This window comes from Rhinopithecus bieti, unplaced genomic scaffold (genome assembly GCF_001698545.2).
Source record: "Rhinopithecus bieti isolate Rb0 unplaced genomic scaffold, ASM169854v2 scaffold_1530, whole genome shotgun sequence".
Lineage (NCBI taxonomy): Eukaryota > Metazoa > Chordata > Mammalia > Primates > Cercopithecidae > Rhinopithecus > Rhinopithecus bieti.
Window position 1 is genome coordinate 2874674 of NW_016803808.1, and position 26487 is coordinate 2901160.

General features: G+C 51.0%; 1 protein-coding gene across 1 annotated transcript in view; it reads left to right on the top strand.

The window, feature by feature from the left end:
* Positions 1-26487, top strand: part of ATP6V1C2 (ATPase H+ transporting V1 subunit C2) — a 65176-nt gene that overhangs the window by 29444 nt on the left and 9245 nt on the right. Inside the window, 8 exon segments of the mRNA XM_017853884.1 lie at positions 4891-4921; positions 4923-4975; positions 14313-14409; positions 18784-18875; positions 21916-22014; positions 22626-22694; positions 24882-24974; positions 25071-25164. Coding sequence (XP_017709373.1) covers positions 4891-4921; positions 4923-4975; positions 14313-14409; positions 18784-18875; positions 21916-22014; positions 22626-22694; positions 24882-24974; positions 25071-25164 — 628 coding nt within the window.

Consider the following 26487-nt stretch of genomic DNA (forward strand, 5'->3'; position numbering starts at 1 on the left):
TGGAGTCTTCAAAACACCTAAAAAATAATAAAAAAAATAAAAAAATCTTTTAAATGAACAAGCCAGGAAAAAACCAGCAAAATATATGAATATGCTATTCACAGAAGAAGAAAATAGCCTTTTATAGAGCCAAACATGAGAAAAGATGTTCCAGCCTCACTGATGATCAAAGAAATGCAAATAAAAGCAACAATGAGATATAATTTTTCAGATATCAGATTGGCAGAGATTACAAAGATTCATAATACCTATGTTGGCAAGGGTTTAGGGAAGCAGGCAGTCTCATACGCTGGGGTGTGAGTGTACACTAGCTTTGTACATGTGTAGGGTAGTTTAGTCTTGCTTGTTAAAACTATAAATGTTCATACTCTTAATTCCAGAAGTTCCTTTCTTAGCAACTTATTTTTTCTTTTAAATGCATTTTTTAAAATGCATTTTCTTTTAAAATACATTTATTTATTTTTTAACAAAGTTCAGCTTTCTGATCTGGACAACTTATTTTTTATAGATGCCTGCACAAGTGAGCAAAATGTATGTATTATTGTGATACCATATCAAAGTGGCAACAACTCAAATGTCCAATCGTAGAGAATTTGTTATGATACAGCTATGAAGTGAAATACAGTACAGTAAATGAAAGGAATGAGGGACCAGTCTTCTCCCGTGAAAAGGTGTTCACAACCAACTGTAGACTGAAAAAAAGTACATTTAACACAGTATCTAGACTCTTAGTTCCCTTTCAATGAGAAAAATTTTCCAATTCAGTAATATTGCAATTCACTGATGACCATCGTTAATGATCACATCTAAGTCAGGACTGTTTGTGTTATGTGGAACAAGGGTTTTTTCTAGCAGTAGAGCTTCATCAGACCGTGTTATTCGGAGACGTTTCTGGTGTCATGTATATGGCTACGGGCCACACTTCTATGTAGTTAAAGACTTCACAGAAGGGCAAGTGGGGTAGTTCATGCCTGTAATCTCAGCACTTTGAGAGGCCGAGGCAGGTGGATTGCTTGAACTCAGGGGTTTGAGACCAGGCTGGGTAACATGGTGAAATCCCGTCTCTACCAAAAATACAAAAATTAGCGGGGCTTGGTGACAGGTGCCTGTAGTCCAGCTACTCAGGAGGCTGAGGCAGAAGGATCACTTGGACCTGGAAGGTGGAGGTTGCAGTGAGCCGAGATAGCACCACTACACTCCAGCCTGGGCGACGGGGTGAGACCCTGTCTCAAAAACGAAAAGCAAACAAAACAAAACAAAAACTTCATAGAGGCTAGGAAGAGGAGCACTAAAGAGTCATTAGCGAAATGATGAGTGAGTTCTCTTCTTAGGTCTGTTAGGACAGAAAAAAGTAGGGGTGCCAGAATTCATTGATTCATTCATCAAACGTTGCTGAGCAGCTGCTGTGAGTCAGGCACTATGGTAGGTGCTGGATGTATGTAAACAAATAACTACTCAAAATATTACAGGGGATGTGGTGATAGGAGACAGCAACTCCCACAGGTCGCTGTAAGGATAAAGGAGGAACCATTGGCAGCACTAAAATAGGAGCTCGGAAAGAGCAGGGACTTTGTTTTGTCCATGACGTTTTAGAACAGTGCTTGGCACATAGTAGTTGTTTGATGTATGAAATTTGCTAAATGAATGAACGAATGAATTCATGGAGTCAGGGTCCCAACAGATAGCAGAAGATCCACTTGCAAATTATGCCAGGGATAATTTGAGGAGGAGCTCCTTATAGGGAGACAGAGTTATGTGTGGGCTACAGGAGAATCACAGGAACCATGCAGGAACCCAGGCTGGTGGAGAGACATTGTCACAACCTCTAGGCTGGCAGAGACGAGAGGATTGAGGTCACTGGAACTGGGAGGGAACCAGACTCTCCCTCCCTCTGATCTCCTGCCAAATCTACCCAGGAATCATGGGGCAGAGAACCCAAAACAGTCCACCCAGATTGCCTAGAGCGTATCTCAAGGTGTCTCTCACAGACTCTGATACCTTACAATGGTATCGGGCACCAAACTCCATGAAGAATACTGTGAGATAAGGAGTGTCATCCCCATTTTACAGCTGAAAACTGTAAAAATGTGAAAACATTTTGCAGATGAAACTGAGATTAGTTAGGTAACCTACCCGAGGTTATAATCAGTAAGACGCTATTAGCTACTGTTCTAAGAAATGCCATCATACTGGTGGAGATTTAATCCCAGGATGGGCCACAGTGACACAGTGACGGTAAAGATAGCAGTGTGGCCTGATGGCCAAGAGCCTCACTTTTGGAGTCCACATAATGACTGGATGGTTGGAAGGGATGGGGCAAATTACTTCTCTGGGTCTCAGTTTCTCCATCTGTAAAATGAGATGATACCCAACTTTTGGGAATTTTTGTGAGGATTAAATGAGGCAATGATTATAGAATGTCTGATACTTGGTCAGCTCTACTAAATAATAGGTGATATCAGAAGATGACCTTAACTCTGTCTGGCTGGGCTCAGTGACTCATGCCTGTAATCTCAGCAATTTGGGAGGCTGAGGCCTGAGGATCACTTTAGCCCAGGAGTTCAAGACCAGCTTGGGCAATATAGTAAGACCTTGTCTATACAAAAAAATTTAAAAATTAGGTGGAGGATCACTTGAGTTTGGGAGGTCAAGGCTGCAATGAGCCGTGACCACACCACTGTATTCCCATCCTACCTGGGTGACAGAGCGACATCCTGCCTTAAAAAAAAAATAAAAGAAGCCCGGCGCGGGGGCTCATGCCTGTAATCCCAGCACTTTGGGAGGCCGAGGCGGGTGGATCACGAGGTCTGGAGATCAAGACCATCCTGGCTAACACGGTGAAACCCTGTCTCCACTAAAAATACAAAAAAATTGGCTGGGCGTGGTGGTGGGCACCTGTAGCCCCAGCTACTTGGGAGGCTGAGGCAGGAGAATGACGTGAACCCGGGAAGCGGAGCTTGCAGTGAGCTGAGATCCGGCCACTGCACTCCAGCCTGGGTGACAGAGCGAGACTCAGTCTCAAAAAAAAAAAAAAAAAGACCTTAACTCACATAAACTATGCAAGTGTTAAGCCTTTGGAAATATGCCAGAATATGAAATGTGTTCCCTCTTGGGTGGGGGAGTATGGTTGTTCAATTTTTGTTAACTACTTTATACTTGTATTTTCCATTTTGACCATGAACACGTGACTTTGGGAGTCAGGAAAGCAAGGTGCTACCTCTCCTCCTTCCTTTGCTTTTATCAGGGCATCCCACGTCCCTGCCTCTGGGCTCTGGTCCAAGTGGCCAGGGTGGCCAGCGTCTTCAGCAGTGGAAGATCTTGTACTCCATGTAGGATTCAGTGACTTGAGTCTGCTCTTCCTGCAAACACCACCTCCCTCCTGAGGGCGGGGAGAATGTGGAGAGAGAGCCTGAGGCAATGATTTGGATCCTCATAACTTTCAGACTTTGATCCTAGTTTGACTTGTTTTCCAACTGGAGTTCTAATGGCTCAGCCTCCTGGAGCAGACTCTCCTTGCTATGAGATGATTGGTTATGTCAATATTCATGATAATCCTGTAAAATGAATATCATCCACATTTTATAGGTAAGAGAACCGAGGCTCAAAGTAATTACATCAGTTTGGCTAAAATTGGCAGGGTGCGATGACTCACACCTGTAATCCCAGCACTTTGGGAGGCTAAGGCAGGTGGCTCACTTGAGGTCAGGAGTTCGAGACCAACGTGGCCAACACAGCAAAACCCCGTCTCTACTAAAACACAAAACTAGCTGGGTGTGGTGGTGAGCCCTTGTAATCCCAGCTACATGGGAGGCTTAGGCAGGAGAATCACTTGAACCCGGGAGGCAGAGCTTGCAGTGAGTCGAGATTGTGACACTGCACTCCAGCCTGGGCAACAGAGCAAGACTCTGTCTCCAAAAAAAAAAAAAAAAAAATTGGCTAAAATCCTACATTTGGTAATTGACAGAGCTGTGGCCAATTTGAGTCCTTTTGCCTTCAAATGCTGTATTTTCTGAAGCCTTCAGTATGTTTTTCAGAGACCAAAAGTTTTAATGTTCTAATTATAAAAGCAATACCTGATTATAATTGGACAATATGTAAAGTAGGAAAAACGCTTTCATGTCATCGTAGTCAGTGTCCGCACTGCCTGTAGGAGTTTGTATCTTGGTATTTTTCCAACATTCTAAGGCAAGCCTTGTTCCACAGTATCAGGAATTCTTTGAAGCTTTATATTCAATGGCTCCCTAATACTCCCTCAGCTGGATGTGCCATCATTTACTTAAACAATTCCCTATTGTAGGACCTTCCAGTTGTCTCCAAGTCTTTACTGTCAGCAGCGTGCTGCAAAGAACATCGTTTTATTCAGAAAGCTTTTTCCATTCGTCGCCTTTCCTTAAGATAGCTTCCCAGAAGTGGAATTACTGGTTCAAAGGTTATTAGCATTTTTTTTTTTTTTTTTTTTGAGATGACGTCTAGCTCTGTCATCCAGGCTGGAGTGCAATGGTGCGATCTCTGCTCACTGCAAGCTCCGCCTCCCGGGGTTCAAGTGATTCTTCTGCCTCAGCCTCCCGAGTAGCTGTGACTACAGGTGCCACCACCACACCTGGCTAGTTTGTAATTTTTAGTAAGACGGGGATATCACCATGTGGCCAAGATGGTCTCTATCTCTTGGGACCTAGTTGATCTGCCTGGCCTTTGGCCTCCCAAAGTGCTGGGTTACAGGGTGTGAGCCCACCATGCCTGGCCTCTATTGGGCATTTTAACCCTCTTCATACATCTTGCCAAATTATTCCCCCAAAGGTGTCACCGGCTACTTTTTCTGCAGCAGCATGGTGACAGTATTTTTTGAGGACAGCTTCCTACTCTAACCACTCTTTTTCTTCTCTCTCCAAGCCTCATAAGAAGAATGGCTCGAGCGTGGGTGGGAAGTCATGGAGGACTTCAAAGGGGAAGCCCAGGAGCACCTCCTGGCAAACGGGAGGTTAGGTGTGGCGGGCCCTCTGACGTGGAGCGCAATCTCCCAGCTCCATCTAGACCAGATCCCCTCGCTGTGGACCAACACAGCGAATCACCAAGATGGCCCAGCCTCAGTGGATGGCTCTGGATCGACAGGTTGGGCAGAGGCTCTGCACTCCACTTTTATTTATTTATATTATTATTATTTTGAGACAGTCTATCCCATGTTGCCCAGGCTAGAGTGTGGTGCAATCTTGGCTCACCGCAACCTCCCCCCTCCAGGTTCAAGCAATTCTCCGTCTCAGCTCTTGAGTAGTCTGGGACTACAGGTTACCTGCTTGCCACGCCTGGCTAATTTTTTGTATTTTTATAGAACAGAGTTTCACCATGTTGGCCAGGCTGGTCTCAAATTCCCAACCTCAAGTGATCTGCCCAGCTTGGTCCTCCCAAAGTACTGTGATTACAGGCATGAACTACCATGCCCGGCCAATTTTTTTATTATGATTATTTCTGAGACGTGGTCTTAGCCAGGCTGGAGTCAGTTAGTGTGATCATAGCTCAATGGCAGCCTCAACCTCTCAGGCTCAAGGGGTCCTCCCCACCCTCAACCTCTGCTCACCACCACGCCTGGTAATATATATATATATATATATATATATTTTTTTTTTTTTTTTTTTTGAGATTAGGAGTTTCGCTCTTGTTGCCAGAGCGCAATGGCACAATCTTGGCTCACAGCAACCTCCGCCTCCCGGGTTCAAGCGATTCTCCTGCGTTCAAGCGCTTCTCCTGCCTCAGCCTCCCGAGTAGCTGGGATTACAGGCATATGCCACCATGTCTGGCTAGTTTTGTATTTTTAGTAGAGACAGGTTTTCTCCATGTTGGTCAGGCTGGTCTCGAACTCCAGACCTCAGGTGATCCGCCTGCTCCAGTCTTCCAAAGTGCTGGGATGACAGGAGTGAGCCACTGTGCCCAGCCACGCCTGGCTAATATTTTTTTATTTTTTGTAGAGATGGGGTCTCGCAATGTTGACCACGCCAGTCTTAAACTCCTGGGCTCAAGCGATCCTCTTGCCTTGGCCTCCCAAAGTGCTGGGATTCCAGGTGTGAGCCACGGTTCCTGGCTGGTGCACTGCTTTTAGCTCATCAGCACTGCTAGGTTTGGAAGTTATGCCGCTTCCTAAGTTCACGGCTCTGCAGTTCCGCCTCTACTCTCACCGGCTGGTGAACTCCTCAGAGGGTTGCAAATGAACACAGGGTCGGGGGGCTCAGCCCAGCTCCTACTGTTTGCCCCTCTACCCTCTCCAGAGCCACCACTCTCCCAACCTGGGCAATTCTGCCCCCTCACCTCACCCTCACCGATTTATCCCTTTGCTCAAACCAGGTATGAAAAATGCCTTCCTGTGCTGAGGAAGGCCTCCAGCCAGTCTTCAACTGCCATCCAGTAAATAAGAACAGAGGCTGTGCCCTGAAGGCTCCCTGCAGTGTAGTCACGTTGGGAATGTCTGCCTCCCCGGTGCTGATAGGAGGAACCTTTAGATTCCAATGATGTTTTGGTTCATTAACTGTGTGCATGCTGTTTCAGTGCATTTAAAGTGTGCAAGGCAAAACCTTTGAGACTTTGGAAACTTTAGAATTAAATATTTAAATATCTGTAGAGATGATTAAACTTACATGATTCTATACATATATATTGAAAATGAGAGCAGAGATAATACTGGGCCAGTGAGGTGGCTTACGCCTGTAATCCCAGCATTTCGGGAGACCGAGGCGGGTGGATCACCTGAGGTCAGGAGTTCAAAACCAGCCCAGCCAACATGGTGAAAACCCCATCTCTACTAAAAATACAGAAAAAATTAGCTGGGCGTAGTGGTGCACACCTGTAATCCCAGCTACCTGGGAGGCTGGGAGAGGATAACTGCTTGAAACAGGGAGGCAGAGATTGCTGTGAGCCAAGATCGCACCGTTGCATTCCAGCCTGGGTAACAGAGTGAGACTCTGTCTCAAACAAACAAAAAATAACAGCAATAGATAATACTGTATGTTTACTGTACCTTTTCCATGTTTAGAAATATTTAGATATGCAAATGCTATGTGTTACAGTTACCCACAGTATTCAGTACAGTCACATGCTCTACAGGTGTGTAGCCCAGGAGCAGCAGGTTCTGCCAGATAGCCTAGGTGTGTAGCAGGCGATACCACCTAGGTTTTTGTAAGTGCCCTCTGTGATGTTCACACAATGACAAAAATCTCCTAATGACACATTTCTCAGAATGTATCCCTGTCATGAAGCAATGCATGACTGTATACACTATATGTTTATAATAAAATTTATATCCTTTGTTATAAATATAACATATATTCATACTTTTCCCTTCTGAAAACATGAGGAGACTTTTTTTGAGACAGAGTTGCACGCTGTCACCCAGGCTGGAGTGCAGTGGTACAATCTCGGCTCACTGCAACCTCTGCCTCCTGGGTTCAAGCGATTCTCCTGCCTCAGCCTCCCGAGTAGCTGGGACTACAGGCGCCAGCCACCACGCATGGCTAATTTTTGTATTTTTAGTACAGACCGGGTTTCTCCATGTTGGCCAGGCTGGTCTTGGAACTCTTGACCTCAGGTGATCCGCCAGCCTCGGCCTCCCAAATCCCAAAGGATTATAGGTGTGAGCCACTGCACCTGGCCAGGGGAGACTTTATTTGGCTGTTTAAGTTGACAAATTGAAACGTTCCTACCCCACCTGTGATCTTGGCTTTGTGTGTCTATGTGGCTTAATAACTCCACCTTATTATATTGCAGGCTTGAAAGAAAAAATGAAATGTTTAAAGAGTAGGTTATGCGTTGTTTGCTGTGTCTGTGCTCGGCGTGATGCCCGCATGTCCCGGGAAGGTGGAATCTCGGTCTGGTTGTAGGGGTGCAGTGATCAAGTTACCACGATTTCTCAAGTAACAACCTTGTAACTTGGCCACAATATCCATATGACACAGATAACCACCGTCTCGTCCCCTCCCCTCTTTGTCGTATTACCCCTGCCTCTCCTGAGCAGCACTGCATGCCACTGGAAGCTGGGAACGCTTTGACCTTGTGGAGTTCAAGGTGAACTGTCTCTTTCTGCATGTGGTCTGCTTCTTGCTTTGATGCTGACGCAGTGTCCCAACTGCCTGCTCTTTGAGCCTGTCTATTTTATGGACACTGGAAGCTTAAACTCCAGGCTTCACTTTGGGTGGCCTTGATGGGGTTCAGACATATAAGGAGCCTCTGGGCAGTCCTGGTGCCCAAACAGGTCTTTCCTTGTGTGAATGTTAGAGGGAGTCATTTGCTTTGGATTTTCTCCAACCCGCTCAAACTGGTGAAATCAAAAATAGCAAATCATTTTAGGTTGAATAAAAATCTTTAGAGATTGGCAGTTATCAAATGCCTTCCCAAATGCAGTCTGTTTGTCACACTGAGATTTTTTGCTGATGCTAAGAAAAAAATCACCTTGTCAAGTTAACCAAACGGGTCTGATTTCCCAGAAGGTCACTCCTCGGGTCCAGGACTGCAAGGCTGACTTCAGGTAGAGAGCTACTTTTCTACATAAACAATGGAGGAACTTTAGCTTATATTAAAATAGTGATCAAAATGCTTATATTTTTTGCAAAATTAATGTAACCTTAAGTTAGATGTTATTATTATGCAGTATCCATCCCCAATCCTGATGGTACCAGCAGTGGCCTCTCTTCTCAGGAGGAAAAAATTCAGCTTCGTTTGTTGAATGGGCTTTATGACCTCTGTGCCTCCTGTGAGTCGGGTCTCAACTCTCCAAGACTAGAGTTAGTAAAGCACATTCTGAAGCCTGGAGGCTGTAGAGAGGCTGAGGTGGGAGGATTGCCTGGGCCAGGAGTTCAAAGCTGTGGTACACTGTGATTGTGCCTGTGAATAGTCACCACACTCCAGCCTGGACCACACAGCAAGACCTTGTCTCTTAAAAACAAACAAACCAACAAGCAAACAAACAAAAAATACAGCATGTGCCATAAACCAGGCCAGAGAGACCTTTTTTTTCTTTTTCTTTTTGAGACAGAGTCTCGCTCTGTCGCTAAGCTGGAGTGCAGAGGTGCAATCTCTCACTGCAACCTCTGCCTCCTGGGTTCAAGCGATTCTCCTGCCTCAGCCTCCTGAGTAGCTGGGACGACAGGCGTGCACCACCATGCCCGGCTAATTTTTGTATTTTTAGTAGAGACGGGGTTTTACCATGTTGGCCAGGATGGTCTTGATTTCTTGACCTTGTGATTCACCTGCCTCAGCCTCCCAAAGTGCTGGGATTATAGGCATGAGCCATCGTGCGAACCGAGGGGCCTTTTTAAACTTAGTTTGACTTGGGCTTTCCCAGTGTTACCTGAATGAGGAAATCTTTCTCTTCTGCAGGGCACCCATGAACTAGTGATTGACAGGATGAACCAGAGGCGCGCATTGTTGCATTTTAATCCTATCTCCTCCGGGGACAATTAGGGCACCACTGCTCGCAGCCGGTCAGACCTGGTCCAAAAGTCACTTCTGAATTTCCCTTTTTTCACCTGTAAATGGACTGAATGGCTTCACAGGCTCTTGGCTTCACCGGGACCTGTTGTTTCTGCTTGTTCCTTGCCTCTAGTTGAGCTGGGAGCAGGGAAGGACACAGACAGCTTTGACTGCAGCCAGGGCTGGCAAACACACCTTGCCCAGCCTGGGCCCCAGAGTGTCCGCAGAAGACAGAAACCCTCGAGGCTTGTCTGGCTTGCTGGGCGATGGGCCACAGCCTGGTTGGTCACCATCCCTCATGCTGCTGCCTGCCGGGCAGGCCTTGGTTTGGTTCTCGGACAAGACCCTCATGGCTCAAGAGTTGCCAGCCTGTGCAGAGCGTGTTTTGATGAGGGGTGAGCCTGCCTGCGTCATGGTCTGATTTCATGGGCCCTCAGCCCAGGTCCGCGTTATCCCCTCTGAGGCCCAGGCTTTAGTGGCTACAGCCCAGGCATGGGAGGCAAGGCCTGTGTGTTCCAAGCTGCCGAGGGCAAGCTGTGGTACTGTGAGTAGAGAAGGCCAGAGGGGCTGGGCACGGTGGCTCACACCTGTAATCCCAGCACTAAATGGGTATCTCAGCCTCATTCTGACAACGAGAAGTCTAGCTCTGTCAACTAGAGACATTTAATCAAAGGAGACTCCTCTATTATCTCACAATAATTCTGGGTCACTTTGCTCAGAGAGGTCAAGGAGCTTATATCAGGTCACACAGCCAGTAAAAGTCAGAACTGGCATTTAAATGTGGGCCTTACTGGTTCGAAAGCCCTAGTTCCTACCATTGTTTTACTGGCTCGCAAATACCTCTCAGCAATTTTCATTGGCTTGTGGTGAAATCAGAAAATAAAGACACGCAGTATTTTTTTTCTTTTGAAAAAAATACATAAATCTTATTTTAAAAAGCAAGATCTGGCTGGTCACGGCTGCTCATGCCTGTAATCCAGCACTTTGGGAGGCTGAGGTGGGCGGTTCACCTGAGGTCAGGAGTTTGAGACCAGCCTGGCCAACATGGTGAAACCCTGCCTCTACTAAAACTACAAAAATTGGCCAGGTGTGATGGCGTGTGCCTGTAATCCCAGCTACTTGAGAGGCCAAGGCAGGGGAATTGCTTGAACCCTGGAGGCAGAGGTTGCAGTGAGCCGAAATGGTGCCACTGCATTCCAGCCTGGGCAACAGAACGAGATCCATTTCAAAAACATAGAAGACCAGAGGGATGGCAAAGGGCCGTCCTTAGGCAACGTTCTTTCCAAAGGCAAGATGCATGGACAGGGAAGGGCTTGGATGCCTGACCCGGGGCAAGGCTCAGTGTACACGGCTGGAGCTGGTGTTCAAGACATGTGAAAGATGAGGAAGTCACAGTCACACACCCAGAAGCTTCTGGAGGCCCCTGCAGGGAGACATCATCTCAGACTTCCCTGAGCATCTGTCAGTACCAAGCACATGCTGGGCATGCGGAGGCGACGCACAGCCTTCACCTTCTGGAAGCCACAGCCTTGCTGGGGACAGACTCTTAGTGCCACATGCGCTGTGATGGAAACAAAGACCAAGCTTCAAGAAGCAGGTTCAGTCTTGGAGGAGTTATAGGGCAGGGATGCTTCAGATGGAAAGGGAGACCTCAGCCCTTTGGTTTGAATGCCATGAAGGCCTTGGACTTGGTGCAAATGGCCAGAGACACAAGCTTGATCTGAAATGTATCTCTTTCAAGCCATGTAGACAGTGCAAGCTGATACCACAGTCATGGTTGCCAGGAGGAGTCTGTCAGTATTTTGAGCATGTTTATGGAGCACTTGCTCTGTGCAGGGCACTGTGACAGGCTCTGGGAACACAGAGACCAGTGAGTCACAGTCACTGTCCTTGAGGAACCTGAGATAGCACAAGGAGTGGAGTTCAGGCCAGCAGGAGCAGGGACAGTTGGGCCACCCCTGGAAGGAGCTGGTCTTTCCCTGTCCTACATTTTGAAGGACAGGGGCAGCCATGAGAGGAGAGTGGGAAGTTGTGGGGACTTGCCTGGGGTTTCAGAGGGGATGAGGTAGGAGGTGGAGGGAAGAGATGGATGGGATGGCACACACCGCCTTGCCATCTCCCATCCTGGGCTGCCGCTTGGTGCCTTGAGACTGGTTCCTGGCTTGTGGGATGGCTCTGGGCCCATGGTGGGAGGTGAACTTGCCTGTGCTTGTGCAGAAACTCACCTGGAGGTGAGTTTCGCTTCTGTTCCTGCCGCAGGAGGAGTCCTCCCAATCCTCCTGGTTACCCTCTGACCACTTCCTGCTCTCACTTCCTCCCCAGCCTGCACCCTTGCTACAAGGTCATTCCCACTGTGTGTGTCAATATCAAAACCTGTATTAATACCCAAACTAATACCAATGTCTGAGTCAGCCTGGACTGCTGTCACAAAATACCACTGACTTGGCAGCTTAAACCACAAACTAAGATCAGACAACCTGGTTTCTCCTGAGGGCTCTCTGCCTGGCTTGTAGATGGCCACCTTCTTGCTGTGTCGTCCCATGGCCTTTCCTTGGTGCCTGCGTGAGGAGAGAGAGAGCACGGATTCAACACTCTGCTGTCCCTTCTTATATGGCCTTGAATTCCATTGGATCAGGGTCCCACCCTTAGTGCCTCAGAGGTACTCTTGTCAACAGGCCAGGACTCGCCATGTTAATTCCAACACCAGCGTCCTAAGTCTGTAAAACAAATTCTCCCAAAGACCTCCTTCGAGTCCCGGTGGTCTAGAAGCTGTCTGAGTGTGGTTCCTGGGCAGGATCCACCTGCTGCATGGCTGTGTCCACTTAGTGGATGTGGCAGGGAAGGGAGCCGTAGCCCTGCCATGGGCCAAGCAGGGCGTTAGGTGTTTCATGCATTGTCTCCCTTTATCCTGGAGTTTCCATAGCTTGCTCTGTGCCAGTTTCCTCATCTGTAAATTGAGATCATCATAGGGTTTGAATAGTGTTGAAGAAGAAATTAAATGGAATAATTTATGTGTCTTGGCCCAAGGTCAGCAGCAGTAAGTGCCAGCTGCTTTAATGGTCATTGTCACCATCATCGTCCTGTTATCTTCAGGCCTTTCCTATATCTCACACACTGGCATTTCTTCCCCAGCCCGGTTTCCTCCTCTGTGTCCCATTTCATTCCCATCTGCTTCTTGGGGACCTATCCACCCACATGTCAAACTCAAGCTTGTCCCAGGCAGAACTTGCCTCCTCTCCTCCGTCCCCATCCCTCCCACCTCCATGGCTGCCCGGCTTAGTGTACTTCTCTCCCTCCACCCAGCCACCCAACGGGAAAGCTGGTGGCACCAGGCCCGCGTCATTGCCTTGCACCCTGTCCAGTGGCTCCTCCCCTGTCCTCCTCTCCCCTCCCAGGGCCTCTCCCACTCCTCTTGGCACCACCCTCTCCCTCCCACATTCCTGCTGGCTTCTCCCCTGGAGCCTCCTCCATGCCAGCCTCAGAGGACTCCCCCAGAGTGTGTGAGCATCCCCAGCCTGCTCCCCTTGGTCGGCTGGAGTCTTATTTGGTGACCCCACTGGCCGCCACTGGCGGGGTTGGAGGAATCTCAGTCCAATTCCCGTGCCAGGGGCTGAGTGGGTGGGATCTAGTGTTGTTTTTGGCACTCGGTGAAGTGCAGACATGACCCTTGGTGACCGATCCTACCCCTTCCTGTTCAGCGTCTGTCCACACTCCCTCTTCTCTGACTCACAGTGCCCTGAGCACATAGCACTGCCAGCCCTCCTTGCCTGACACCCAACGCCCTCCATCACCGGCCACATGGCTGCCTCCTCTTCCCCTTAGCCTCCGTGTGAATACCATGTCTGTGTCCCAGTGGAGGGTCTCCATCCTCCCTAGCAGGAGCCGGCGCCAGCTCTTTGTCCTCCCTTAGCACTCCGGGAGGTTATCGCCGGGCCCCTAGCTCTCTGTGGTGTGTCTGCCTAGGGGTCTCCCTGTGGACCTTGGGCAGGGCATGGTGTCTAGTGTGTGTCCCCAGCAGGGTGATGGGTGTGGAGTGAGCGTGACAGTCCCCTTTCATGCACCAGGATAGACCGGGAAGTGCAGGTGCACAGGGAGCCTGGTCTGGGACATCCGCCATAGGAAGGGCCCTCTGCCAGGGGTGCAGGAATTCCAGGGGCCACTGTGGCCCTGCAGCTTCTGGGGAATTTCCCGCTCTTCCATAGACCGGCGTATTAGAAGAGGTCAGGTCCTGGGGCGGCTGGCCCAGGTGGCTCTCTTTAAGCGTGTGGCAAACTAATCTGAAGAGACCAGGCAAGGTGCCGACTCCGCTGTGTCTCAGGTACGGAAATGGATTCTCTCCTAGCCTAAGGGTTGAGTCAGCTAAGGTTTATTTAGTGTTGCTTCTTTCTGACCTCAATTCCGGGGCGCTCTCCACCCCACACCTGGTTAGAATGAGCCAGAGACATTCTGAAGGCAGTGGGTTTGGTGGAAAGAAAAGAAAAAAAGGAAATGTGTGAAAACACTGGTGTGGTCTGTTCACCAGAGACTTTTCTCTAAATAGCATATACTGAAAAATGCACCTCCCTGCCATTTAATATAAACCACAGTCACAAAGTCCAGTATTTTGCTACTGTGGAAAATGCCTTCTTTGAAATGGACAGTGAGGGTTGAAACTGTCTAGTGCTTGGGCTGACAGCTCCCATGGGCTCACAGCTCCCTGCTCCCACAGGGAACATTTGCTTTCCTGAGCCCTGTGCCTGCCCATCGGCGTTGCCCGTGATGGCTGCCTTCATGTCCACGGTGATGCTTGACTTGGGATTCCGAAGTCTCGATCGTGGACGCAGAGCGCAGGCTCATGTGTTGAAATGTGTTTGTATTCTTCCAGTTGACTTAACATCCTTTGTGACCCACTTTGAATGGGACATGGCCAAATACCCTGCCAAGCAGCCGCTCGTGAGCGTGGTGGACACAATAGCCAAGGTGAGAAAAGGGACTGCTCTGGGGGACAGCTGACTGGTGGGTCAGGCGGGCAAGAGCCTGGGGTCTGAGCCTGGGTAGGGCCCCCCTGTCAACAGCCTCAGCCTGCCCTGACTGGGCCTCTGGGTTTCTGAGGTGTGGCCTCCTTCCATGCAGCGGGCAGGTTTGGGGTTTTAGGGCAGCCCTGGACAGAGAAAGAGTCAGTCCCCTGGCCTCCCCTCGAGGGCCCAGCACCCGTTCACTTGCTGCTCCACTTCTTTTTTCAAAACTTACTGATGGTGGCTAGGCACGGTGGCTCACGCCTGTAATCCCAACACTTTGGGAGGCCAAGGTGGGTGGATCACAAGGTCAGGAGTTCGAGACCAGTCTGTCCAATATGGTGAAACCCTGTCTCTACTAAAAAATACAAAAATTAGCTGGGCGTGGTGGCACGCACCTGTAGTCCCAGCTAGTCGGGAGGCTGAGGCAGGAGAATCGCTTGAATCCGGGGAGGCGGAGGTTACGCTGCTCTCCAGCTTGGGCAACAGAATGAGATTCCATCCCCCCACCAAAAAAAAAAGTTACTAATGGTGAAGGCAGCTCCCCCATCATCTACTCCTAGGAACCTGACACCTCTAGCCCTCAGGGGATTGTTCACCTGCAAAGCTATTTGCTTTAAGTGGAGAGTTTGGCTTGGGAGCCCTCACCTCTTGAGACACTGCACCAGCTCTTCGCTCTCCACTTGTGACAATGGAGAGGCAGTAAGTGTCCCAACAGTCCTCTGTCCTGTTCAACAATGGCCTCCACTCCACTTGAAAAATGAACAGCCTGTGACTCGAGTCCCAGGGGATGCTGTGGGCACCTGGAGCCGGGTGACTTCTCTGTATCATCACTGAGGGTGAGAGTGACAAGGACTGTGAGACTGAGGCTGATGGTTTCTGATGGCCTGGCCCTCCCTTCTGCCACAAGACACTGAGCCCCTAATGTGTCCTGTCTCCTGCTGGCCCGCATGGCTGTGGGAGAGTCTCAGCCTGGGCCAGGAACAAAGGCGCCCGGTTCTCTACTGTGACTGTGGCCAAGGGTCAGGGTGGAGCTGGGCCTCTGACCTGTCCTCTGGCAACTCTTGCAGGTCTCCTGGAAAGTAGGGTGGGGCCAGAAAGCTCGGGAATCTGGGTGGGGCACCTCGGGGACTGCTAACATCAAAGGGGCCCAGGCCCCTGCTGGAACGATCAGGCAGTGATTCTGGAAGGCCCTTCAAGGAGGGGCTGCCCAGAGCACCTGTGCCAGGTGTTCCCTTCAGAGGGCGCTGTGCATGTCCACCAAGGAACTGGAAGCACACGGTGGCTGGTGGGGCTGGCGCTTCCCTGCCTCACCATGGGCCAGTTTGGGATTCTCTGAGTCCCAGGGATGCCAGACTCAGTGTGGAGGGCCCCTGGAGCACATGGAGGGGGCAGAGGGGCTGTAGGGAGACCTGGCTTCTCCAGTCCAGAGCACCCTAAGAGCGCCTTTGGCAGGAAGGAAGGAGGGCACTGGTTTGGTGGCATTCCAGATGTGCCCGAGACTGTGCTGGGCTCTCTTACTATCCACCTCATGCCATGGGGTGGACATCGCTTTCCTCTGAGTGCAGAAGAGGAAGCTGAGGTGTTGAGTGCGCGACCCAGGGCCTGCCACAGTTGGAGTATTATGCCGGGATGGGGATGCAGGTCTTGGGGACCAGGGCCTGTGGGTTGACTGTTTGCGTGGTACCCAAGGAAGCACTGGACTGGCCCCACCGCAGGGAAGCAACTCCTGGCGGGAGCAGGGGCAGAGGCTCCGGGGTGTTGGCTTCCTCAGACCTTCCTACACCAGGAACACAGGCTCCCTCAGTCCTTCCTACACCGGGAACGCAGTGGGACACCCCCCGCCTCAGCCTCGTTCTGCCAACGAGAGGTCTCAATCTGTCAACTAGAGACATTTAGTCAAAGGAGACTCCTCTATTATCTCACAATAATTCTGGGTCACTTTGCTCAAAGAGGTCAAGGAGCTTATATCAGGTCACACAGCCAGTAAAAGTCAGAACTGGCATTTAAATGTGGGCCTTACTGGTTCGAAAGCCCTAGTTCCCACCATTGTTTTACTTGCTCCCAAATACCTCTCAGCAAGTTTTCATTGACTTGTGATAAAATCAGAAAAATAAAGACAAGCAGTATTTTTTTTTTTGCCTTTTTTTCCCCAAAAAATATACAAATCTTATTTTAAAAAGCAAGATCTGTGGATTGTACCCATGTCAGTTTCCTGGTTATGATACTGCACTATGATGGTATGGTGCAGAATAGTATAGTATAGTATGGTTGTATAGGACAGTACGGTATAGTAATAGAGCTGTATAGTGCAGAATAGTATAGTATAGTGTGGTTGTATACGACAGTACGGTATAGTAATAGAGCTGTATAGTGCAGAATAGTAATCATATAGTTATATAGTTGCATAATGCTGTATACTATATAGTAGCACAGTATACTTCTATAGTGCAGAAGAGTTTAATATAGTTGTATAGTCGTACAATATAGTTGCAATATAGTATGCAGTTGTATAGTGCAGAATAGTATAGTTGTATAGTGAGGTGTGGGAAATCACTGTGGGAAACTGCATGGAGAGTACTTAGGATCTCTGTGTACTATTTTTGCAACATCCTGTGAATCTATAATCGTTTCAAACTTGAAAGTTTTAAAAAATTATTATAAAAAGATGAATTTTATAAAAAAACAAACATGGCAAAATGTAAAGAGAAAACATTTAGTTTTATCTTTAAAATAATCACTTTAAATCTTTTATTTAATTATCATTTTATCATTTTTTATTATTATTATTTTTGAGACAGAGTCTCACTGTGTTGCTCAGCCTGGAGGCAGTGGTGAGATCTCGGCTCACTGCAGCCTCCACCTCCTGGGTTCAAGCAATTTTCCTGCCTCAGCCTCCTGAGTAGCTAGGATTATAGGCACACATCACCATGCCCAGCTAACTTTTTTGTATTTTGAGTAGAGACAGGATTTCACCATGTTGCCCAGGCTGGTCTCAAACTCCTGAGCTCAGGCAATCTGCCCACCTCAGCCTCCCAAAGTGCTAGGATTTCAGGCATGAGCCACCGTGCCTGGCCCATTTTATTATATATATTTTTTGAGACAAAGTCTCACTCTGTCACCCAAGCTGGAGTGTAGTGGCGCGATCTCAGCTCACTGCAACTTCCGCCTCCCGGGTTCAAGCAATTCTCCTGCCTGAGCCTCCTGAGTAGCTGGGGTTACAGGCGTCCACCACCATGCCCAGCCAATTTTTGTATTTTTAGTAGAGACAGAGTTTTACCATGTTGGCCAGGCTGGTCTCAAACTCTTGACCTCAGGTGATCCTCTCGCCTCGGCCTCCCAAATTGCTGGGATTATACGCATGAGCTACCTTGCCCAGCCTACCATTTGAATATAATCATTTAATTTAATCGTTTTTATCATTTTATTTATATTTAATTATTTTATCTTTAAAATTATTTTATGATTTTATCTTTAAAATAATATTCGAGCTGTGATCATCACCCCCATTCCCTTTATTCTCCCAAAAGGTAACCAATGTTTAAAAGTTTACAATGGATTCATCCATGTATAAAAATGTATATATTTAGACTAAAGCTGTTGGCATTCTTTGGAGCACCCATTTTCTTCATCTATTGACTCTTGAGGTTCTCCCGTCAGCAGCCGTGTGCTGGCCTGTAGCATTTGTGGATGGCCGTGGTGTAAATGCTCGTGCCGTGGCCGGCTGCCTAAGCTGGTGGGGTGTTACTGCATGGGGCTGCGAGGAGGGAATGGGAAGGAGCCTGGCACAGTCGACTCTCAGCACTGGCATTATCCGCGCTCTGGAACAAATGGGGAACCTGAGCCAGTCGGCCAGAAAGCAGGAGGGCGTGGCTTGAGCCTGGGCCTGTCTTGTTTCTGTCCACTGCACCTCCTTGCCCCTGCCAACACATGCGAGGGATATTGGCACAGCCGAGCCAGGAGATGTGGGCATTTGTGAGGGCCAGGCAATGTCCGGTCCTCCTGGAAGCAACGATTGGGGGTCAGCCTGAGCTGCCCTCCAGCAGAGCCCAAGAGGGTAGGTGTGGGTGTGGGATGTCCCGACTGTTCAGGATGGGCTTGAAATCAGGAAAGGTTGGGCTCATTGAGTCATCCTAGAAAAGCCATCATGGCTTGGCACCTGGATGCCACACAGGGGCTCCTTGGAAGGGCCAAATGCTGGTAAATGGAAGCCATCCTGGCAAATGGCCAGGGCAGTTCTTTTTCTTGAACGCACCATGAGCTCTTGTGGCCATTTCAAAAAGTTCAGCCAACTCCTTCAGTGCTCAAGGTCACCAGGAGCTTGTGCTTTCCCAAACAGCAACTGGCACAGATCGAGATGGACCTGAAGTCCCGAACGGCCGCCTACAACACTCTGAAGACAAACCTGGAGAACCTGGAAAAGAAATTCATGTGTGTATTCACCAGCCTCCACATCTGGCGAGGGCGAGTCCTGGCAGGGGCGTAGCGTTTGTCTGTCCTGCCACTGGGCCACCTGGGAGTCTGTGCCCGTGCATGACAGTGAGACAGACAGGTGGAGGCACTCTCAACTCTCCAAGAGCCACGTGCTGGGAGAGGAGGAAAGGGCCAGGCGAGGGTGATCGCACCCCGTGCATATGCCCAGGGAAGAGGATGTGGCCGTGCTGCTCCTCACCGCACGCTTCCGTCTCCCGGCTTCTCCAGGGCACCTGGGTGCTGCACCCAGTCCTCCCCTGTGGAGGCTGCACAGAGGGCCCCCGGGGGTGACAGGAGGCCAGGATATCAGAGCACGGCCCGTTGCAAAGCACAGCAGGGTAGTGGGCTCTGTGGCCAAGAGCAGAGCAGCCTCAGGGACTCAGGTGCCTTCTCCACCCACTTGAAGAACCACTGTGTGGGAGAGGGAGCAGGCTCCGCTGACAGAACAGTTATCAGGATGGTAGAGATGCCAGAGAAAAGTGTAAACTCAGCAATGCAGTGACAGGGACTGTCTTGTGAGGTAGTGAGTGTCCCGTTGTTGGAGGTGTGTAAGAGAAGCCACGTAGCCAGGCATGGTGGCTCACGCCTGTAATCCCAACACTTTAGGAGGCTGAGGTGGGTGGATCACGTGAGGCTAAGAGTTTGACCTGGTCAACATGGTGAAACCCCATCTCTACTAAAAATACAAAAACTAGCTGGGTATGGTGGTGTGCACCTGTAATTCCAGCTACTTGGGAGGCTGAGGCACGAGGATCACTTGAACCTGGGAGACAGAGGTTGCAGTGAGCTGAGATCACCACTGCACTCCAGCCTGGGCAAAAAGAGTGAGATTCTGTCTCAAAAAATAAAAAAAAAAATTAAAAAAAAAAAAAAGGAGAGAGAGAAGCCAGGTGAGCTCCTGCTGGGGAGGCTGCTCCTGAACAGGGTGGGGTGGGGTTGGCATGGAGGAGCAGCCCAGTCCCCCCAGGCTCTGGATCTGATGCTGTTGGTTGTTCTCTGAGAACCCTGGTCAGTTGTAGAGTTTTCAGTATGATACCTACACTTGGCCCCTAACTCCAGAGAAGGGAAGTGATGCAGGGAGCCCCGAACCAACTGCCCTCCCCGATTGGCCCACTACTGTAAGCAAAGAGAATGTTACCTGGGAGGTACCCCCACTTCTGCAGTCCACTTCTGAGGGTCACTGGGCCAGCTGTCTTCTTGTGAAAAAAGCAAATGGTACATTAGTGGAAAGAAAATTAAAAACCATAGATGATTTTTAGGCCAGGCGCAGTGGCTCATGCCTGTAGTCCCAGCACTTTGGGAGGCTGAGGCAGGCGGATCACCTGAGGCCAGGAGTTTGAGACCAGCCTGACCAACATGGAGGAACCTCGTCTCTACTAAAAATACAAAATTAGCTGGGCGTAGTGGTACGCACCTGTAATCCCAGCTACTCGGGAGGCTGAGGCAGGAGAATTGCTTGAACCTGGGAGGAGGAGGTTGCAGTGAGCCGAGATCACGCCACTGCACTCCAGCCTGGGCAACAAGAGTGAAACTCTGTCTAAAAAAAAAAAAGCCCACTTCAACTGGAAACCATTGCTGTTGGATGCCTGGCTTCATGTCAAAAGTAAGTGGGCATGAGCTCTGGAGTATGGGATAGAGGCCAGGCGCCAGGACAGAGAGCCCTAAGTGGGGATGGGTCATCCGTCCATTCTGGCTTGGAGCCCACATACCATGGGGCCATCCACTCGCACAGCATCACCCTGTGATGGATTTCTTCAGGACTGGTTGGGACTTGAGCAAACATCTGGTCCAGCCTCTTCACTCAACTGGTGAGGTTCTGTCATTCATTGATCATTCATTGATTTGCGGTGACTTTAATTGATTTACTGAGCACATACAGCAAGTATAGGAGGGCAGCGTAAGAAGAGGGATGAACGTTTCTAACTCCCTTCTCTGCACTCTCTTCTTCTTTTGTTGTACACGTACCAAGTATGCACTGTGCCCTCAGGCCTGATGCTAGACCCTAAAGATACAAAGCAGAATACAATACAATTTTTGCACTTGCAGAGCTCATAGTTATTCATTCAACAAAGGTGTGGAAAGTTGGCTTCGTGTTGGGGGTTCAGAGGTGAGCCAGGGAGAGAGGTGGGACAGTGTAAGGGTAATGTGTTCAGTTCTAGGACAGGGAGGCTCATGCGTGTGGTGCCCAGGGAGAAGGAACCTAAGGGCTTTATCCACGGCCATGCAGCTGGTCAGTGATGTTCAGGCAGGAGACAGCAAAGAAGCCACACAGGCTCCCTGAGGAGGGTTTTCCCATTGCCTTTAAAGCTTTGGCCACAGCTGAGTGCTGGAGAGCGATTTCCCAGGGAAGCACTCTGGGCCGACGTCACCGCCCCTGTGCTGGTCCCGCATACAGCCTGGGTAGTTTATCTTGGCCCCTTTGCTGATCTGACAGCCTTGATCCATGTGCCAATAATACCATACCCTCCACTCAGACCAGGTCCACTGGGCATGTAGAAAGCTATTTCAGGTGAGTGTCCCCTGGCTGCTGGGCTGGAAGGCCTGTAAAGTGACATGGAACTCTATCGAGGATGGCTCACGCAGCTCCAAGAGCTGGCCGTGGTGTTGACACTTGAGTAACTTTAGCAGCCTGCTCCCCGAGGCCCCCCTCCTGTAGCAGCTGTGGCTGGCACCACGCACCGGGGCAGTGCAGGTCACTGAGGTGTTGGATTCGGCAGCCCCTTGGGTGATGGGTGATAGTACCTGAGGCCCTGCCAGCCTTCCTGTCCCTAGAGGGGAGGAGGCAGCAGCTGTGACCCCAGCACAGAGCCTGGCCCTGAAGTTGGCAGGGAGCAATCATTGCTGAGAATTGCTGTGTTCTTCTAGGCTCCAGCATCCCTGGTGCCCACCCTTCCTTGAGAACTGCCCCTCAGCCCCAGTGCCTGGGCATGGGTTTGTGGGGTCACTGTGTCCCTTTCTGCTCACACCTTTCACACCCTTTGTTCCACCTGCCTTTTAGGGGGAACCTCTTCACCCGGACACTGAGTGATATTGTGAGCAAGGAGGACTTCGTGCTGGATTCTGAATATCTCATCACACTTCTGGTCATCGTCCCCAAGTGAGTGCTGGGCGAGTGGGTGTCTCAGCCTGTGCTGAGCGATCACGAAGGCAACTGGCCCTGCCCAGTAGAGAGGAAGGTGGGCCCGTTGGTGACTTGGGCGGAGTGGACGAAGATGCTCCCTGCCCAGCCCCAGTTCCCGGGAAACAGTCATTCCTTCATGGGGCCCTGCCCGCGGCTGTGATGGAGGTTGTGGCCATGACAGAAGCAGCCATTTATTGAGCGCTTGCTAAATACCCAACGCGTGGTCGACATTATTTTATTTCATCCTCACCAAAGGCCGGGGAAGTCTGGTGATTCCCATTGTCCTGAGGCTGGAGAGGTTGGTTAGCTTGCCCAAGGTCGCAAGGGGCCCAGATTGGACGGTTGTTAGTGAGCCCCAAGTGTATCCATAGCTCTTCACAAAGGGACTTCTGTGGGTACCCTGGGGAGGCTGGGCAGGGCATTCCCCATGGGCACAGCCGGGCCTCAGGGGAGGTTAGGGCTCCCTCTGACCCCATCCCTGCTCACCTTCAGGCCCTCAGGAAAAGGGGTGTGCAGCTTCCTAAGCACTCAGGACACCCAAGAGCCTTTTCTGCAAAAAATCACAGAATGATTCTGTGTTCTTGCAGACCAAACTACTCACAATGGCAAAAAACCTACGAATCTCTCTCAGACATGGTGGTCCCTCGATCAACCAAGTAAGTGAGACCCCAGCTTGCTCCCAGGGCCCCTGGGGTGCATGTGTGGGTGCTTCAGGGCACCCAACCACCAAACATGCCCTGAGGGTGTAAGGCCCCCCAGCCCTCCACACCTGGGCCCTCTCCTGTCCCTTGGCCCGGATTCTGTCAGCGTCGCACACCTTGTCACATGCCAGAGTGCCTTCCTCTTTCAAACTTCACTTCGCTGCCCCTGCCCTGGGAAGGCTGCCCTGGCCCCACCTGGCTGAGCAGCCTCTCCATGCCATTGCCTCTGCTGCATTCTGGCTCTGCATTCTCGGCTCAGCATCAATTCTTCCCTGCCAGAGGGGGAAGCCAGCCCTGGCCTGAGCAGCTGCCCAGTGAACGGCCACAGCGGGAGCCGGGAGGGAAAGCAGCCTCGGCGTGTGGCCTGCGGGGGCCAGAGCAGGGGTGGCCAGTGGACCCTGGCAGAGTGACAGGAGGAGAGCAGGTTACAAACTGTGTCCATCATGGGACACTGCGTGGCAGGGGAACCAAGGATGCCGGGCCCTGTGTGTCAGGAGGGACGAAGGGGAAAGGCCGCTGCAGAGGAGCAGAGGGTCTGAAATGGGTGTGAAATGGATGTGAAATGGGTGTGACTCAGGCACACACAGGTGCACAGGGAATTGCGGGGATGGGTCACGGGGAGGAAGGCCATGCTCAGGATGGTGGTGGCCCAGGATGGAGTGAGTGGCACATAGTGGGGTAGGAGCATGTGGGCTTTCACCGGCTGGAGCTTTGGTTTTGGGTGGCTGATCCAAAGCTGAGCATTTTCCTTTTTTTTGAGACAGAGGCTCACTCTGTTGCCCAGGCTGGAGTGTAGTGGCACAAGCTCAGCTCACTGCAACCTCCGGCCTCCCAGGTTTAAGCAACTCTCCTACCTCAGCCTCTCAAGTAACTGGGATTATAGACGTGCACCAACACAGCCAGCTACTTTTTGTATTTTTGGTAGAGGTGGGGTTTCACCATGTTGGTCAGGCTGGTCTCGAACTCCTGACCTCAGGTGATCCACCTGCCTCAGCCTCCCAAAGTGCTGGGATTACAGGTATGAGCCACCACGCCCAGCATGGTACTCATTTTCCTCTATACCTTTCTGTATGGCTGAGGTGGTTTGTAATTTGAAGAGGTTTTAGAATGCTCGTCAGGCAGCCAGCGTGTTCATCTGACTCCCCACACACAGAGCTCCTGGTGCAAGGCCTCTGCCCTGGGGCCCCTGCTGCAGGAAGGGGCTGTCCCAGGGCCAGGAGATGGCAATCATCGGGATCTAAATTGAAGGGTGCAAGGAACAGGACAATCACAGCCCGAGGTTACAGGGGAGGCAGGGAAGAGGAGTAAGGCTCTGGAGTGGAGGAGCTGGCCCTGGAAGCTGGTGTGCTGGCAGGAGCATTCACTGCTCTTAAATGCCAAGCACTGGGGATCCGTGCCAGGACCGGCTGCCTTGGTAGGTGGCCTGGCCTCCCAGACCAGAGCCTCAGGCCCTTCATTGTCACCAGCCACCTGAAAGCCTGCACAGATGACTCTAGAAATACCTGGAGCCTGGGGGCAGCCCCTATGGGCATGGGCTGTGAGAAGCAGAAAGGGTGACCCTGCCAGCATGCTGCGAGATGGTGTCTGGCCCTGAGGGCTCCCACTTCTGGTCTTCTGGCCAATAGGACTCAGAGATGCTTAGACCGCTGGCCCCAAGAATTCCTGAGTTGCTGGAGACAGTGGCCCCAGTGGTCCTGGGTTGAGAGGTGCTTGGGAGGCTGTGTTCCGTTAGGACTCTGTGACATTGTGAGTGAAATGGACCTTGTGAGACAGTTTCCACCGCTCTGCTTCACTATCAGGCGGCACATCAGAGCCAGGGACACCCCGTGCCAGCTGAGGTGACGGAGGCCCAGCGGGGCTTGGTCTCTCAGGCATTTGATAAGCGGGAGCTGAAGCCCAGGCCCCTGCACTCCCTGCACCCCGAGCCCCGCTGAGGCCCTCGCCTGGAGGAGTGTGGAAGGGGCAGGAGGGAAGGGCAGGCAGCCAGGGGTTAGGAAATCTCAGGGAGCGTCCTTGGTTCCCCAGCCCTCAGCTGCTGCCAGGGACCCCAAGTGCAGGCCACTAGGCCCCGGGGGCCTCTGAGCCCCAGTCCCACACAGGGCCTGGCAGTGAGTCCAGCCAACAGATGCTTCTCTCCAACAGACTCATTACTGAGGACAAGGAGGGGGGCCTTTTCACTGTGACTCTGTTTCGAAAAGTGATCGAAGATTTCAAAACCAAGGCCAAAGAAAACAAGTAAGTGTCCTCCGGGTTTCGTTCATCTCCTGCTGCGGGCGTCTCTGCCCCTCTGGAAAGCTTCTGAGTGAAAGCCCATGGTTTGCTTGTTTTAAGGTTCACTGTTCGTGAATTTTACTATGATGAGAAAGAAATTAAAAGGGAAAGGGAGGAGATGGCCAGACTACTGTCCGATAAGAAGCAACAGTATGTGAGTATGTGATTGAGCAGTTCCTCCTGCCCCTACCCAGTGGCCTGGGGATAGAAGAGTCCTCCCAAGTCTCCAGCTCTCCCTCTCATTGTCCCCAGGCTCCTGGGCTCACACCATGGGGACCGTCTATTCTCAGGGGACGCCTGAGCAGGGTCTGGGGGGAGGGGCGGTGAGCACACGGGAGCCCAGGCGGTGGAGCTGGGGGCGGGAGCCGGGGATCCGCCCAGCCCCCGCTTTCCACACATGTTCTCACCGGTCCGAGCACCGCCCTGCCAGGAAGGGGTTGCTAACTCCACAGTACGGATGAGAAACTGAGGCTCTGAGAGGCAAGCTGGCCGGATGACCCGCCAGGCCTTCCTGGGACTGAGCAAGGCACGTGGGCTCCAGGCGGGAGCATCTGTGTGCAGGGTGGGCAGTGCTGGGCCTTGGAGATTGCAGCCGTGAGGTTTCCAGGGCGCCACTAGCCCCTGTATTGACCTCCCCTGTGTCCTTAGCACGGAGGGGGTGCTTATCTGGTGACTTCCGACCACAGCCACTCAGAAACCCTTCATGTAGGAGGACAGCTTAGCTCACCAGGGAGCAAAACTAGATGCTTGCATTTGAAATGTGAGCAGGAGAGCTTTGGGAAGATCACCCCACCGCTCCGTGAAGTGCATCTTCCATACTCAGGTCCTCCTGCTGCGGTGCTGGGCTAGGCTGGGCAACTTGGAAGGAGCCTGTCTGGGTGGAATGTTTTTGGGCCCCTTCTTCCTGTGCCCACCAGGGAGGATTCTGTGGAGCACCTTCCAGTCCAGCCTCTAGTGACGGGGTGGGAGGAATGAGTAGAATGTTCTTGAGGCCTTTGGGGGAAAGTCGCTGTGTGAACACAGCACTGTGAGGAGGACCTCCGTGGGGAGGAGTGCCATGGCCGCGGGCAGGCAGGGAGTGCTCCCGGTGTCCGTGCCATCAAGTGTGTACTCTGAGCTCCTGGGGGCTTGGCCTCTCTGTCAGCGACCTAGCGACCTTTCCGCAGGAACTGGAGATGAGCAGCCACCCCTTCACGAGCAAACCGAGTCACAGGGCCCCCACAGTGGGGTTCTCGGAGCCCCTCTGGTCTGGTCTGTTTCCCTTTAGGAAGGAAACAAGAGCTGATAATATAAATGTTTATATAGGGATTTTTCACCCTCCTTCCCCAAAACAGAAGCACAGGGCGCTCACGTGTGTGTGTGTGCATGTGTGTGTGTGCACATGTGTGTGTATGTGCATGTGTGTGCGCACATTGTGTGTGCATTGTGTGTGTGCACAGCAAGTGAGACACGCCTCAGAGCCAGAGGCTGCTGGGCT